The 16,899-nt window shown below is 40.2% G+C and overlaps 1 protein-coding gene across 2 annotated transcripts in view; it reads left to right on the top strand.

Annotated features, from left to right (window-relative positions):
• The window catches only part of Dhx33 (DEAH-box helicase 33), a 45,619-nt gene that overhangs the window by 11,021 nt on the left and 17,699 nt on the right, over positions 1 to 16,899 (top strand). For both annotated transcript variants that reach the window (XM_004666892.2, XM_004666893.2), the window contains 2 exons: positions 4,696 to 4,923; positions 5,080 to 5,250. In XM_004666892.2, the coding sequence (XP_004666949.1) occupies positions 4,696 to 4,923; positions 5,080 to 5,250 (399 nt within the window). The remainder of the gene's footprint in view (positions 1 to 4,695; positions 4,924 to 5,079; positions 5,251 to 16,899) is intronic.

Below are 16,899 nucleotides of genomic sequence, written 5' to 3'. Positions count from 1 at the left end.
TCCCAAGTGCTGGGAGCTACTTTAGCTTTTTTAATGCAATTGTGAATGGGAGTGATTCTCTTGATTTCATCTTCTGTGTGTTTATTGTTAGCATATAAAAAGGCTACTGATTTCTTTGTGTTCACTTATCCTGCTACATAGCTATAGGTATTTATCAGCTCTCACAGTTGCTAGTAGAGTTTTTAGGGTCCTTTATGTATAGAATCATATCATCTGCAAATCATGATAACTTGATCTCTTCCTTTCCAATTTATATCCCTTTTATGTGTGTCTCTTGCCTTATTGCTATGGCTAAGACTTTCAGTACTATATTAAATAAAAGTGGGAACAGTGGATGCCCTTGTCTTGTTCCTAATTTTAGTGGGAAAGCTTCAAGTTTTTCTCCATTTAGTATTGTTGGCTGTAGATGTGTCATAAATAGGCTTTATTATGTTGAGATATGTCCTTCTATTCCCAATTTCTGCAGGACTTTTAGCATGAAGGGATGTTGGATTTTGTCAAATGTTTTTTCAGCATCTCATGAGATGATCATGTGATTTTTGTCCTTCAGTCCATTGATATAATGTATTATACTTACTGATTTGCATATGTTCAACTATCCCTGCATCTATGAGATAAAGCCTGCTTGGTCAGGGTGAATAATCTTTCTGATGTATTCTTGTATGCTGTTTGACAATATTTTGTTGAGAAATTTTGCATCTATGTTCATGAGAGATGCTGGTCTGTAATTTCATTTTTTTGTTCTGTCTCTGTCTGGTTTAGACATTAAGGAGTTGCCCAGTAAGAACTGAACTGATCATGTGTCAGACCAGAAAGAACTACCTTCTATGTAGCAGAAAACCAACTAAGTGCAGCACATGAGTTCATGATGTTCCACTATGACTATTTCTGGATACTTACGATGTCATTTCAAGAATCTTTTCAATCTCCTTCAGAATAATTAAAACCAAACAAATAAACCAAAAATTCACTGGGTATAGTGGCACACACCTTTAATCCCAGCCCTCGGAAGGCAGAGAGGTAAGAGGATCACCATGAGTTCAAGGCCACCTTGAGACTATATAGTGAATTCCAGGTCAGCCTGAGCTAGAGCGAAGCCCTACCTCAAAAAGCCAAATCAAACAAACAGAATATTTAAAAGTATTTTTTTTTAATTTTTTATTTATTTATTTGAGAGTGACAGACAGAGAGAAAGACAGATAGAGGGAGAGAGAGAGAATGGGCACGCCAGGGCTTCCAGCCTCTGCAAACGAACTCCAGACGCGTGCGCCCCCTTGTGCATCTGGCTAACGTGGGACCTGGGGAACCGAGCCTCGAACCGGGGTCCTTAGGCTTCACAGGCAAGCACTAAACCGCTAAGCCATCTCTCCAGCCCTAAAAGTATTTTTTCCAGTGATTTATTATAAAAATCCATTTCAGCTCATGGGAAGCATAAACAAAAATACTTCCTCTGTTCTATAAAAATGGACACGATAATACTGCCATCCTTTGGTTTCTGCAGTCAAAACTGACTAGTTCTTAACTGTGGTTCCTTTTTAGAAAATTCTCATTCTATAGAAATAAGATACTCCAACTATGTTTAAAAATATTCTGAAATCCATTAATTTCATGATGTTTTAAAGAAGAAGAAATTGGTAGTTATCAATAAGAATCAGAACTAATTTTAGTGAGAATTTACTGCTGGAAATGCTAGAATACTAGATTAATGTTTTGTTGCTATTTTTTGCCACAGGGTCTCAAAATAGCCCAGGCTGGCCTCATATTTATTATATAACTGAGGAAACCCTTCTGGCTTTTACAGTTTATGTTGAGTAATCTTCTGTTATCCTGATGGGCTTGTGTTTGTGTATGACCTGATTTATCTGCTTTCAATATATTTTCTTTGCTTTGTGTGTTTTGTAGTTTAATTATAATATGATGGTGAGAAGTCTTTCCCTGATTTTGTCTGGCATTCTATAGGCTTCCTATATCTGTATTGAATTCACTTTCCCTACTTGGAAGTTTTCTTCTGTGATTTTTTTAAATTTTTTTGTTCATTTTTATTTATTTAGTTGAGAGCGACAGACAAAGAGGCAGATAGACAGAGAGAATGGGCACGCCAGGGTTTCCAGCCACTGCAAACGAACTCCAGATGCATGTGCCCCCTTGTGCATCTGGCTAACGTGGATCCTGGGGAATCAAGCCACGAACTGGGGTCCTTAGACTTCACGGGCAAGCACTTAACCACTAAGCCATCTCTCCAGGCCTCTTCTGTGGTTTTTGTTTGCTTCTTTGTTTGTTTTTGAGGTAGGGTCTCACTCTAGCCCAGGCTGACCTGGAATTCACTATGTAGTCTCAGGGTAGCCTTGAACTCATGGCAATCCTCCTACCTCTGCCTCCTGAGTGCTAGGATTAAAGGTGTGCGCCACCATATCTGGCTCTTCTATGATTTTGTTGAAAATACCTGTTGTGCCTTTTGAGTGAATTTTTTCTCCTTCTACTATGCCCTGAATTCTTATGCTTGATCTCTTCATAGTGTCCTGAATGTCTTGAAATTCCCATTCATGCCTTCCTACTAGTTTGTCTTTCTCTTTGTTGGACTGTATTAGGTCTGCCACCTGGTCTTCTAGTTTACATATTCTTTCCTCTCCTTGATCCATTCTACTGGTGAGACTTTCTATAGACTTTTCTATTTGGCTTACTCTGTTTTTCATTTCTAGTATTTCTGATTGTTATTTTTTTTATTAATTTCTATTTCCTTACTAATATCTTGTATTGACCTCCTTGTTTCATTTAATTGGTTTCCTGTATTCTCTTGGTATTCCTCCTGGAGTTTGTTTTCATTGAAAAAAATATGTGTGTGTGTGTGTGTGTGTGTGTGTGTGTGTGTGTGTGTACATATATGTATATTTAAATCTTTGTCAGGCATTTCATCTAAAGCATTCTCACTGCAGGTCATTTCTGATGGATTGATAATTTGGGGTGGGATTGTATTGTCTTATTTTTTTATGTTTCTAGTATAATAAAAATTTTTTTGCATCTGAGTTAGTTTAATGCTTGGGTTTTTTAATTATCTGCAGTGTTCTTAGCCATATAAATCCAACTTTATACATCTTCAGTGAAGGAGTTTAAGATGCCAAATGTAGCTCTTATACTCCAAGAGAAACAGCAGAAGTGACCCTAGGTGTTGAGTTTGCCTGCTATTCATGAATTGTAGAAGACTGGGTAAAGCAAATTACTGGCAAATTCTAGAATTCAACTGAGCAATATAGACATTCAATCAAAACCAGCACAGAGTATTTGTACAAGTGTGGGGTTTAAACTAAACAGATAACGTAGTAAAGCCAAAGTCCCTAATGGTGTGTTTTGCCCCACACCTTTAATCCTACCAACTCGGAGGTTGATATTTCTAGTGTAAAATGGGTTCCAAGTCAGCCTGGACACAGTCAGGCCCTGCCCTCAATAATGACAGAAGAAAAAGACAAAGGCCCTAAAAATCAGGAAACATAAAAGGCAACAATAGTCAACATTAAAATACAGCTTATTTGAAAAGGGTAAAGCCAACCAAGAATATATAATTCAAATATAATGTGAAGCCTTTCCTGACATGGAAACAGAGATTAGCACTTCCAGTGCAGGCCTGTATATCTGGCTTTGTATAAGTAGGCACTGTTACCTTTTGGGATGGCTTCCCATCTCATCATTGTTGAGTGCTCACCTTGATCATGCTCAGTGATGAGTGGTGCCAGCTGGCCGGTGTGAATGAGTTCTCCAGACATTCATGGCCCTGACAATTGGGGCGTAGTAGACTTTGCAGGCTGCCTGGAGCTGTACCAGGCTACTTGTGTGGTCCTGTTTCTGTTCTCCTTCACCAGTTGCTCAGCTGGTGTCTGCTGAGTTCTTCAGATTTCTTGACTTTTCAAGGAGGCTGATGTGAGTGGAAAATGCCCTCACTTTGTTTTTGGTCCTGCTGCTCTGCACTGCCAGACAGTGGCTCACGGACCAGGGCTACTGGTGCCTCAGCAATATTTTGGTTAGTTTCCTTCTTTCTGGAAGATCTTGGACTCTTCTGCTTCTTTGCTGTGGTTGATAATAACTTATATACCTTCACTTTTCAGTAGAAGAGTGTATTTTGCTGTGATTCTATTTATTTCTCCCCCTAGGCAGCTTTGATGTGGTTAGTATGCTGCCATCTTACCTGGAAGTCCTTTGCATATTTGTGTTTTATGTGTGTGTGTGCACTATAGTTAAAAACATTTTAGAGGCTGCAGTGATGGCTTAGCAGTTTACACACTTGCCTGGGAAGCCTAAGGACCCAGGTTCAATTCCTCATGACCCATGTAAGCCAGACACACAAGGTGGTACATGCATCTGGAGTTGGTTTGCACTGGCTAGAGGCCCTGGTACACCCACTTTCTCTCTATCTGCCTCTCTTTCTCTCTCAAATAAATAAATTAAAATATTTTTAAAAATTCTTAGATGCCTTTTCATCTCTATGTATAGCTTCATATGAAACTATTAAGTAGCTTGAAGTCAGAGGTTAATTTTAAGTTCTTTGTAATGCTCACTATCACTTCAGGTAAAATGTCCAGTGTATGTCTACCCACATGCTCCCTGAAAGAAGAGATCAGGGTGTTACAGTCTCAGGGCAGTACTAGATACACAGTGGGTGCTCACCAAATATTTTAAGTATAAAAGAGTCATATTTTCTTTCAGGTTGGCTATACCGTACGCTTTGAGGATGTCACCTCAGAAGATACCAGAATCAAGTTCTTAACAGATGGCATGCTTCTTCGTGAAGCAATATCAGATTCCCTGCTTAGGAAGTACAGCTGTGTCATCTTGGACGAAGCCCATGAACGAACTATCCACACGGATGTGCTCTTTGGAGTAGTGAAAGCTGCACAGAAGAGGCGAAAGGAGCTGGGAAAACTACCTCTCAAAGTATGTGTAGTTCATTTAATGGGTGAGCCTGGGTTTTGAACCTGTTCCTTCAGGAGCACAGGAGAACATTAACTGAGCCAGGAGTGCCACAAGCCTCAGTCATCTATTTTACAAAAAGGCAACCCAGTGTCTTTTTTTCCTCATTCTTTTATGTAGGTGATCGTGATGTCAGCTACAATGGATGTGGATCTGTTTTCTCAGTATTTCAATGGTGCCCCTGTCCTCTACCTGGAGGGGCGGCAACATCCCATCCAGATTTTCTACACGAAGCAACCTCAGCATGATTACCTGCACTCAGCTCTTATCTCAGTCTTTCAGATCCACCAGGTATGGAAGGGCTTTAAGTTCCTGCAAAGCTTACTTCATTTTGCAATTAACAATAGTTTGTTTTTATTTTTATTTTTTGGTTTTTTGAGGTAGGTTCTTACTCTAGCCCAGGCCAACCTGGAATTCACTATATAGTCTTCGGGTGGCCTCAAACTCATGGTGATCCTCCTACCTCTGCCTCCCAGGTGCTGGGCTTAAAGGCGTGTGCCACCACGCCTGGCTTAACAATAGTATTTAGCCTTGGAAATAAAAGTCACAGAATCAGGGCTGGAGACATGGCTTAGCTGATAAGGTGCTTGCCTGCAAAGTCAAAGGACCTCGGTTCACTTCCCCAAGACCCATGTAAGCCAGATGCACAAGGTGGCACATGTATCTGGAGTTCGTTTGCAGTGGCTGGAGGCCCTGGTGCGCCCATTCTCTCTCTATGCCTCTCTCTCAAATAAATAAACAATAAAATAAAAATAATTGTTTTTAAAAGTCACAGAATCAAACAATTATCTAGGCTGTGGGATTAGGAATAAGTTCATTTTCCACGTCTTGATTTTTTTTTTTAATCTGTCTGTGTGTGTATGGGTATGGGTACCTGTACTGCAGCTCACACGTAGAGGTCAGAGGACAACTTTGAAATGTCTGGGCTCCTCCTCCTTTGATTTTTATTTTATTTTAGAGAGAGACAGAAAGCGGCAGATAGAGAGTATGGGCATACCAGGGCCTTCAGCCATTGTAAACGAACTTCAGACACATGTGCCACCATGTGCAACTGGCTTACATTGGTCCTGGGGAATCTAACCTGGGCCGTTTGGCTTCACACGCAAATGTCTTAACTGCTAAGCCATCTCTCCAGTCCCCCACCTCCTTTGAGACAGGGTCTCTTGCTGCTACAAATAATAGCCAGACTACAAATGAAATTCAGGCTACCTGGCCCAAAAGCTTCTGATTTTCCTGGCTTTACCTGCCATTGGCATAGGCATGTTTGGATCACAGACGCGTGTACCAGTTTACATCTGACTTTTCATGACTGTGGAATTGAACCCCAGGATGGCAGTTTGCAATCCAGTGCCTTTAACTACTTAGCCATCTCTCCTGTCCCCCATGTCTACCATTTTTATGGTATTTCTTACCATCTCTGGAAGAAGATAATTCAGCCCCAATCAGCAGCTTTCCTCTGCTAAGCCAGAAAACTCCTATATAGAACAGCAGCTTATGTATGATTTCTCTTTAAATCATAGCCCCAGAAGAAGCACATAGACTCTCAAACCTTTATAACATGTGATGTGCACTGATTATGTCTACGTTTGAAAAATTAAATAAATAAAAGAAGCCGGGTGTGGTGGCGCACGCCTTTAATCCCAGCATTTGGGAGGCAGAGGTAGGAGGATTGCCATGAGTTCAAGGCCACCCTGAGACTCCATAGTGAATCCCAGGTCAGCCTGGGCTACAGTGAGACCCTACCTTGAAAAACAAAAAAAAACAAAACAAAACAAAAAAAAGCCCAGCATGGTGGTGCATGCCTTTATCCCAGCACTTGGGAGGCAGAGGTAGGAGGGTTGTCATGAGTTCAAGACCACCCCAAGATATAGTAGTGAGTTCCAGGTCAGTCTGGGTTAGTGAGGCCAGCCTGATATATAGAGTGAGTTCCCCAAGGTCAGCCTGGGCTACATTGACAACCTGCTTCAAAAAACCAAAAATTAGCAAGCAGACAAACAAACAAAAAGTTGATTTAAGGGTGAGGGCTGGAGAAATGGCTTAGCAATTAAGGCACTTGCCTGCAAAGCCAAAGGACCCAGGTTTGATTCCCCAAGACCCATGTAAGCCAGATGCACAAGGTGGCATATTCATCTGGAGTTCATTTGCAGTGGCTGGAGGCTCTGGTGCACCCATTATCTCTACCTGCCTCTCTCTCTCTCACTCTCTCAAATAAATAAAAAACTTTCTAAAGTAAAAAATATTAAAAAAAAAAAAAACAGTTGATTTGGCCTGGCCCTTTTAATCCCAGCACTCTCAATATGAGTATCTGGAGGATCGATCAATATGAGTTTGAAGCCAGTCTGGGACTACAAAGTGAGTTCTGGGTCAGCTCAGCTTGGGCTAGAATGAGACCTGCTTTTAAAAAAAAAAACAAACAGAAAAAGTTGATTTGATCTATTAATGGGTTTCGATTTGAGGCTCCCCCCTTCCTCTTTTTAGATTTTTTTCAAGGTAGGGTCTCACTCTCGCTCAGACTGACCTGGATCTCACTTTGTAGTCTCAGACTGTAACAGCAGTCCTCCTATCTCTGCCTCCCAAGTGCTAAGATTAAAGACATGAGCCACTACACCTGGCTTTTCTTCCCCACTCCCCCGGAAGTGTCTCACTGAGTAGCACAAAGTGGCTTGGAGTTTGCCACCATCTCTGGCATCCTGAGTGTTGAAATTAATGGCATTAACCACTACACTTGCCCTGAGATATTGTATGTTTGCACAATCTCATCTCATTTATTAAAAATTTACTGTAAAATTTTGAGTGATTAAGTCACAGCATTTTTGTTTAATTTGTATAAAAAGAGGTGTTTTTATCTTCACATTAATTTTTTTGAGAAAATTCAGAGTGAGTAAGATTTTAAACTAAATGTTGCTTGTGTAGTTTAAAGTTTTAAAAAGCCAGGTAATTAGCTGGGAATGTAGCCCAGTTTTAGTGTTTGCCTCACTTTCTTGAAGCCCTAGGTTCAACCCTCAACCTGGTATATAACCAGACGTGGTGCAAACCTGTAATCATAGTACTTGGGAAGTAGAGGCAGAACAAGCAGGAGTTCTGTGCTCACTTTTGCAACTCATATACTAAAATTGGAATGATACAAAGAAGGTTAGGATGGTCCCTGAACATTTCAGGAGCTCAAGGCCACCTTCCTCTACATACTGAATTTGAGGCTGGCCTGGGTTCATGAGACCCTGACTCAAAAAGAAAAAAAAAAAGGTCAAGAGCTGAGCATGCTGGTACATGCCTTTAATCCTAGCATTCAGAAGGCAGAGGTAGGAGGAGCACCATGAGTTTGAGGCCAACATGAGATTATGTAGTGAATTCCAGGTCAGCCTAGACTAGAGCGAGACCCTACCTCAAAAAACCAAGATAGTAATAATAAAGTAATAAAGATTGAGAGCTGGAGAGATGGCTTAATGGTTAAGATGCTTGCCTGCAAAGCCTAAGGACCTGGGTTTGATTCCCCAGTACCCACATAAGCCAGATGTACAAAGTGGCACATGTGTCTGGAGTTCATTTGCAGTGGCTGGAGGCCCCAGTGCATCTAATTTCTCTCTCTTCCCCTCTCTTTCTGTCTTAAATAAATAAAATATTTTAAAACTATAATAATAATGGTCAAATTAATATTAAAACTTTTTGGTGGGAGCAGAGTCCATAGGAGATGCCTTTGGAAGGTGTCTCAGATGGGAGGGGTCCATTATCACCATTTTTTTGTTTACTTTTATTTATTTATTTGAGAGCGACAGATAGAGAAAGAGGCAGAGAGAGAGAGAGAGAGAATGAGTGTGTTAGGGCCTCCAGCCACTGCAAACTAACTCCAGGTGTGTGCATCCCCTTATGCATCTGGCTAACGTGGGTCCTGGGGAATTGAGAATCAAACTGGAGTCCTTAGGCTTCACAGGCAAGCACTTAACCACTAAGCCATCTCTCCAGCCCTAAAAATCTTTTTAAAATAAATAAATAATATAATAATAATAAATAAATAATATAATATAATATTAATAATAAATAGATAAATAATATAATATTTATTTACTTATTTGCAAGAAATTAAAAAAAGAGTATGTGCACACCAGGATCTCTATCCCTGTAAGCAGGAACTTCATGCCTATGCACCACTGTGTGTGTGACTTCACATGAGTACTGCCAAATCAAACCTGGGCTTTCAGTCTTTGCAAGCCAATGTCTTTAATGCCACTGAGCCAGCCATCTCACATGCCCAAAAGTCTCTTCACAAAAATAGCATTTGTTTTTATTTTTTATTCCAGATTCCTGCTCTTTTGGGAAATGCATTTCAGTCACTTTTCTTATTCCTGTTGAAATTGCTTTAGTTTATAAAATACCCTACTTATTGATGTTTCTCAATTTATATTATTAGCCATTTGTATTGTTTTGAATTAGGTGTCCCCCATAAGCTAATGTGTTCTGAATGCTTGGTCCCCAGCTGGTGGCATTTTGGGAGGAGGAGCTTTGCTGGAGTAAATATGTTGCTGGAGGTGGACCTTGAGGTTTGCTAGTCCTAGTTTTCCACTGCTGGTTTGGCATACTAACCTGATGCTGTTGTCTACCTGATGTTGGCCAGGAGGTGATGTCCAGCCTCAGCTCATTTTCCCCTTCCATCATGGAGTTTCTCCTCAAGTCTGTAAGGCAAAACAAACCTTTTCCTCCCACAAGCTGCTTTTGTTTGGGTGCTTTGTGCCAGCAACGAGAAGGTAACTACAGCAGTAAAATTGGTGCCAGAGGAGTAGGGTTGCTACTGCTAGAAACATGATTGTGGCTTTTGACCTTTTGGAAATGATTTATGGGAGGAATGTGGAAGTATTTATTTATTTTATTATTATTATTATGTTTTTATTGACAACTTCCATGTGTGAACAATAAAACTCTTATTCTCAATCATATCCCCTCCCCCTCTCAATCAGTCTCTCTTTTATTTTGATGTCATCATCTTTTGAATGCGGAAGTATTTAATCCTTATCTAAGAAATACCTTGCAGTGCCCAAGGTACTGTTTCATGGACTATTCTGGTCAGAATTGAAAGAACTGAAGGCAGTAAAAACTATGGACGGCGACATTTGGCTTATGAGGGGAAGAAAGAACTTTGTTGGGACTGGGCTAGAAGTAGTTTATGAGAGAGGCTTGCTGCCTATGTCCCGAGAACCTGTGCAGGGTTGTGTTGTGTAAAAATGTACTGGTGTGAGTAGAAGGTTATGGCACAGAAAGAAATGAAAATTTCAGGTTGGATACAGCACCCATTCAGCTGCAGTTTTTTGAGAGGTTACCACCATTAAGATTGGGCCAGCTGTTTTGCATTGGGGCAGCAGAAAAAATATGCTGACTTTTGAAAGTAAGGGACCTGAGTATTGAAAAGTGTCCTGCTATTCAAAGTTGGTATTATTCCCCCCGGGATTAACAGGTTGATAGCCCACCTATTACTATTACAAATGCTGGAAGGAAAGGGTCATTGGATTTGCAACATTGTTTTGCTTTTTGGAAATGGTCATGAGCAATGTGAAGCAGGGTTGTTGAAAGTCTTTGCATAGAGACCTAATAAGGCCATAAGGATGAACTGTGAGTTGCAGTGGATCCCCCCTCCCCCACCGCCCACCAGGACTTTTGCTTTTTGGGGATAGGGTCTTGCTGTAGTCCAGGCTAACCTGGAATTCACTGTGTAGCCTCCAGCTGGCCTCAAATTCACAGTGATCCTCCTACCTTAGCCTCCTGAGGATTAAAGGCATATGCCACCACACCACACCCAGCTTCCCACCCTCCCCCCGAAGTAGGGTTTTGCTGTAGCCCAGGCTGACTTGGAATTCACTATGTAGTCTTAGGATATCCTTGAACTTACAGTTGTAAGGTTCAGGTGTGACCAAGGGTCATGGAGACCACTCTGAGGCAAAGATGGAAGTCTTTTTGTTTGTTTGTTTTTTGTTTTTTTGAGGTACGGTCTCATTCTAGCTCAGGCTGACCTGGAATTCACTATGTAGTCTCAAGGTGGCCTCGATCTCACAGTTCTTCTACCTCTGCCTATCGAATGCTGGTATGCCACCATGCCCAGTAAAGATGGAAGTTTTTATTAGGAAAAAATACGAGCTGCCAGGACTGACCCTCAAGAACAGTGCAATCAGTTTGGGGTTACAGATAGTGGACTTTATAGGCTTTTCAATTGTGGGAAAGTGAGGAAGGGAAGGAATTTCTTTTTTTTTGTTTTGTTTTGTTTTTCGAGGTAGGGTCTCACTCTGGTCCAGGCTGACCTGGAATTAACTCTGTAGTCTCAGGGTGGCCTTGAACTCACGGCTATCCTCCTACCTCTGCCTCCCGAGTGCTGGGATTTAAGGCGTGCACCACCACGCCCGGCTCTGGGAAGGAATTTCTTTGTTGGGGCAGTAAATCTCTGTTCTTTACATTAGCCATAGGATGAGACCAGAAGTGACCCAATGAGAGATCATGGGGCAGTAAATCTAGACCTGCAGCCTTGTTAGGCAGGGGAGGGATAATGGCTGGAAAATTTCTTGAGGAATGTGGATGACTTCTCTGTCACCATCCTTCTGTCTGCCCTCCTGCTGTCCTGGGTGACTCCATTTTGTCCTGACCTAACATTCCAGCCCTTTTTTTTTTTTAATTTTTATTAACATTTTCCATGATTATAAAAAAAAATCCCATGGTAATACCCCCCCCCACACACACATTCCCCTTTGAAATTTCCAGCCTTTTTTTAATGATAAGAGATAAAGGTTTATGTTGACCATAGGGCCAATGAGTTGTTATGGGAGAGCCAGTCAGTGGGTCTCTCTTCAGGGCAGGTGATGAGGAGGCCATGGTGGCTAGAAGTGGCAGAGTGGAGATCACAGTTTCAGTGTAGTATGTTGTTATGACTTGGTCTTGAGTGAAGCAGAGACTTCTCTCATAATCAGGGCAGTCACCTGTTATAGAGAAGGTGAGGGAGATGGACTTTCTGCACCCTGTGAGAAGACAGAAGGGAGAATAAAGGAGCTATGATATCAAAATAACCAGGTGTAAAGGGAGGATGAGTATTCAGAAGCAAGTGATAAAGGGCTTGAGGCAAGAGAGAGGAGACAGAGGGGCATTTTGGGATCAGGGGAAGAGTTTAAGAGTTTAAGTTTAAGAGAGTTTAAGTTTGAGAGTGCCCATTGGGGTGGCAGTGTATTTATCCCAGGATGAGATAGGGTAAGATCTAAGGAAGGAGGGGGGTCTGAAAAATAGCTTTGATTTTGGTGGGAGGAGCTGGTGTCAGGGTAAGTGAAGTTAATCAGGGACAGGCAGAAGCATGAGTTAATGTTAGGGTTTAGTATTGTAAGTCAGCATCAGACAGGGGAGCCTATTAGTCTGGCTCATTATTTATGTTATAGTTATATTTTTCTCATTGGGTGATTAAGACCATGTAGGCTGTCAGAATTAACTGTATACTTTGGAGGTCAATAATGGCTTTGTAGGAGATACTTTTAGGGACCTGTGAGGAGTTCTATGCTCTCCGTGTTGTCATCTGCTAGGATAAGTCAAGGCCATGCTGACCAATTGGCCCTCCCTCTTTTGGGAAGCCTAGAGGACTGATTTTCCTCCAATGTGACTCTCCTGTTGCAGATACGCCGACTTGGAATTCATTTCTGGGTTTCCACATTCTCTCTGATCAAGAAGATAGGTAACTTACTAGCCGGGCGTGGTGGCACACGCCTTTAATCCCAGCACTCGGGAGGCAGAGGTAGGAGGATCGCTGTGAGTTCAAGGCCACCCTGAGACTACAGACTGAATTCCAGTTCAGCCTGAGCTACAGTGAAACCCTACCTCGGAAAACCAAAAAAAAAAAAAAAAAAAAAAGAAGAAGATAGGTAACTTACCAGAGGCTAGAAGTTCACGTGTTCCATCATCTCCTGTGGCCTTTGACCTGGGAGCAAGAATCAAAATATTGGCTATTCTTTTGACTCCAATGTTTCCAATTGATTTTATCTTCTACATATGGTTATTATTCACTTAGCGAGACTGTACATATCTGATTAGCAAAACAGATTAGTTAAAAAGGGGGTAGAACATATCTGGTTAGCAAAGTAGATCTGGTTAGAGAATGACATAATAGTTTAAAATTCTTTTTATTAATATTTAAATCTAGTTGTCAGGTGACAGTGTAAGCTATATATGGGACATAGAAAGCATACACATTTTATCTTTTAAGTTTGTCAGTTATAAGTATAGGCAGGGTTTTTTTTTTTTTTTTTTGGTTTTTCGAGGTAGGGTCTCACTCTGGTCCAGGCTGACCTGGAATTAACTCTGTCATCTCAGGGTGGCCTTGAACTCATGGCAATCCTCCTACCTCTGCCTCCCGAGTACTGGGATTAAAGGCGTGCGCCACCACATCCGGCTTAGGCAGAATATTTTAATAGTCCTGAAAACAATATTTTATCAATAACTTTCAGGCAATTGATTTAATTTAGAAATTATAATTTAGGAAAAGATAAGACAGTATAAAAACTTAGTATCTGTGTTTGAAAACAACTTTGGTTTATGTGCATATTAATGCAAGTACCAATTGCTCCCTAAACTGGAAGTAGAATGGCAATTTAAGATTATTTTTTAGGGCAGGAAACATGTATCAATATCTCTATAAGTAATGAACTCAAGATATCAGAAATGAGACAATTAAATGAAACTTTGACTGAGACTGATTATACACAGCTCAAGAATAAAATAAAATTTGGTCATTGTTGAGTTAAGCAAGACTTGATTTGAACATGCATTAGAGACAATATGATAGATACAAAGCAATTTTTTTTACCATTGAACAATTTTAAGGCTTAACTAAACAAATATTATAGTATGTTACTTTTTGTAAGACTTATATTTATAACCTCAGTGATAATTGTAAAGAAAGTGTAAGAGAAAAGCAATAGAGGACATCAGTCTTGATCTCTACAGACAAGACTGTTTTATTGAGAAAAAACAGCAAGGGACCTCAGCTTTCCCACGGGACGAAGACTGAAGCACTGAGCTAGGCTAGGGTGCAAGATTATAAGGAGAATCCTAAGGAAAAGCCATGCTATACCAGGTGCAGTTAATAAGAAAAAATTACAGCTGTTTGTGTCCTTGTTTAGAATAGGTTTGTTCAGTCAGGAATGTCTAAGGGATGATACTCGGATGGCCCCTGGTCTTCAAGGCCATCTAGGCCGATGGTGAGTGTATATCAATCAGGAATGGTGTCATACTTAATGGGGCTGAATCTCTGTTGTTCCTTTTATTGCCCTGAGTCCTGGGGATAGCCATTAACTCTTTAGTTTCCCCCCCCCAACACCCCAGGTAGGGTTTCACTCTAGCTCAGGCTGACCTGGAATTCACTCTGTAGTCTCAGGGTGGCCTTGAACTCATGGCGATCCTCCTACCTCTGTCACCTGGGTAGTGGGATTAAAGGCATACGCCACCATGCCTGGCTCTCTAGTTTCCTTTTGGTTTTTGGAGGCCATTGACCCTTCAATAATCATCTAGCAAAATCAGCATGAACAAGACAAGAACCATCTTAAAATTACAGAGTTTTAATTAAAAAAATTATAGAGTTTTAGCCAGGCATAATGATGCATGCTTACTGATAGCTAAACATCATGGACTTTGTATAAATCAAATTATAATATTCTAATATTGTGACATCTGGAAAAGTCTGATATTAGTAAAAAGTAGAATTTACATATTTAAGGCACATGAAGTTACAGAGAGTAAACTATGAACAAAAGATCTGATGATAGAATTTACAATAAACAAGAAATCTATATATTATATAGTAACATTTTTGGCTTAAATATGAAAAGTTAAATTAAACATGAAAAATTAGATAATTTTTTAAGCTTATCAGAATTGGGATATCTTTATACACATACATTTTTGAGAAGATTTAGTACTCTTAAAAGCTAAATAAGATGTCCATTAATCTATGTCAGTTTTTGAAATTACCTTAGTTATATTTAACATACCAAAAGAATAGAGGAACTGATTTAAAACTACCATGATCTAATAAAAAAGGAGACAAGTGTTGTGGAAAAAGAGGGCATGGGCATGCCAGAGCCACTTGCCACTGCAAACAATTTCCAAATGTATGCTCACTATGTGCATCTGGCTTTGCAAATAAGGACCTTTAACTGCTGAGCCAAAAAGAAATATTTTTAGTCTCTTAATATACACGAAAGTTTTATGACACAATCTTTAACTATTTGAGCCTTAATCAACTCATTATAATTCTGTCTGTGGTACTTTGGTAAACTTGTTTAGTAATGATGTAAGTTAAATCTAAAGTATTGTAGGTAACTTGATTTTTCTCTCTAACTGCTTTCAATATTTTTTCTTTGGTGTGTGTGTTTGGAAGTTTGATTATAATATGGCGAGGAGAGGTTCTTTCCAGGTTTTGTCTGGCTGGGGTTCTAAAGGCTTCCTGTATCTGTATTGGCACCTCTTTCCCAATTTGGGGAAAATTTTCTTCTATGATTTTGTTGAAGATGCCTACTATGCCTTTGGAGTGGAATTCTTCTCCTTCTACTATGCCCTGAATTCTTTTTTTTTCTTTTAAGATTTTATTTTATTCTATTTTTTTAATTTTTATTAACATTTTCCATAATTATAAAATATACCCCATGGTAATTCCCTCCCTCCCCACCCCCACACTTTCCCATTTGAAATTCCATTCTCCATCATATTACCTCCCCATTACAATCATTGTAATACATATATACAATATCAACCTATTAAGTTTCCTTTCCAGGTCCATCCATTTTTCTGCAAATTTCATAACTTCATTTTTCTTTACTGCTGAGTAGAACTCCATTGTATAAATGTGCCACATCTTCATTATCCACTCATCTGTTGAGGGACATCTAGGCTGGTTCCATTTCCCAGCTATTATAAATTGAGCAGCAATAAACATGGTTGAACATGTACTTCTAAGGAAATGAGATGAGTCCTTTGGATATATGCGTAGGAGTGCTATAGCTGGGTCATATGGTAGATCAATCGTTAGCTGTTTTAGGAACCTCCACACTGTTTTCCACAATGGCTGGACCAGATTGCATTCCCACCAGCAGTGTAGAAGGGTTCCTGTTTTTCCACATCCCCGCCAACATTTATGATCATTTGTTTTCATGATGGTAGCCAATCTGACAGGAATGAGATGGAATCTCAATGTAGTTTTAATCTGCATTTCCCTGATGACTAGTGACGAAGAACATGTTTTTAGATGCTTATATGCCATTCATATTTATTCCTTTGAGAATGCTCTATTTAGCTCCATAGCCCATTTTTTTTTAATTTTTATTTATTTATTTATTTGAGAGTGACAGACACAGAGAGAAAGACCGATAGAAGGAGAGAGAATGGGTGCGCCAGGGCCTCCAGCCTCTGCAAATGAACTCCAGACGTGTGCGCCCCCTTGTGCATCTGGCTAACGTGGCACCTGGGGAACCGAGCCTCGAACCGGGATCCTTAGGCTTCACAGGCAAGCGCTTAACCGCTAAGCCATCTCTCCAGCCCCATAGCCCATTTTTTGATTGGCTTGTTTGATTCCTTATTAGTTAACTTTTTGAGTTCTTTGTATATCCTAGGTATTAATCCTCTATCAGATATATAGCTGGCGAAGATTTTTTCCCATTCTGTAGGTTGCCTCTTTGCTTTTTTCACTGTGTCCTTTGCAGTGCAAAATCTTTGTAATTTCATGAGGTCCCAGTGATTAATCTGTGGTTTTATTGCCTGAACAATTGGGGTTGTATTCAGAAAGTCTTTGCCAAGACCAATATGTTGAAGGGTTTCCCCTACTTTTTCCTCTAGCAGTTTCAGAGTTTCCGGTCTGATGTTAAGGTCTTTAATCCATTTGGACTTAATTCTTGTGCATGGCGAGAGAGAATAATCTATTTTCATCCTTCTGTAGAT

The sequence above is a fragment of the Jaculus jaculus genome, chromosome 9 (genome assembly GCF_020740685.1).
Source record: "Jaculus jaculus isolate mJacJac1 chromosome 9, mJacJac1.mat.Y.cur, whole genome shotgun sequence".
NCBI lineage: Eukaryota > Metazoa > Chordata > Mammalia > Rodentia > Dipodidae > Jaculus > Jaculus jaculus.
The sequence above is the reverse complement of the archived record's forward strand: the minus strand, read 5'-3'. Positions and strand labels throughout refer to the sequence as shown.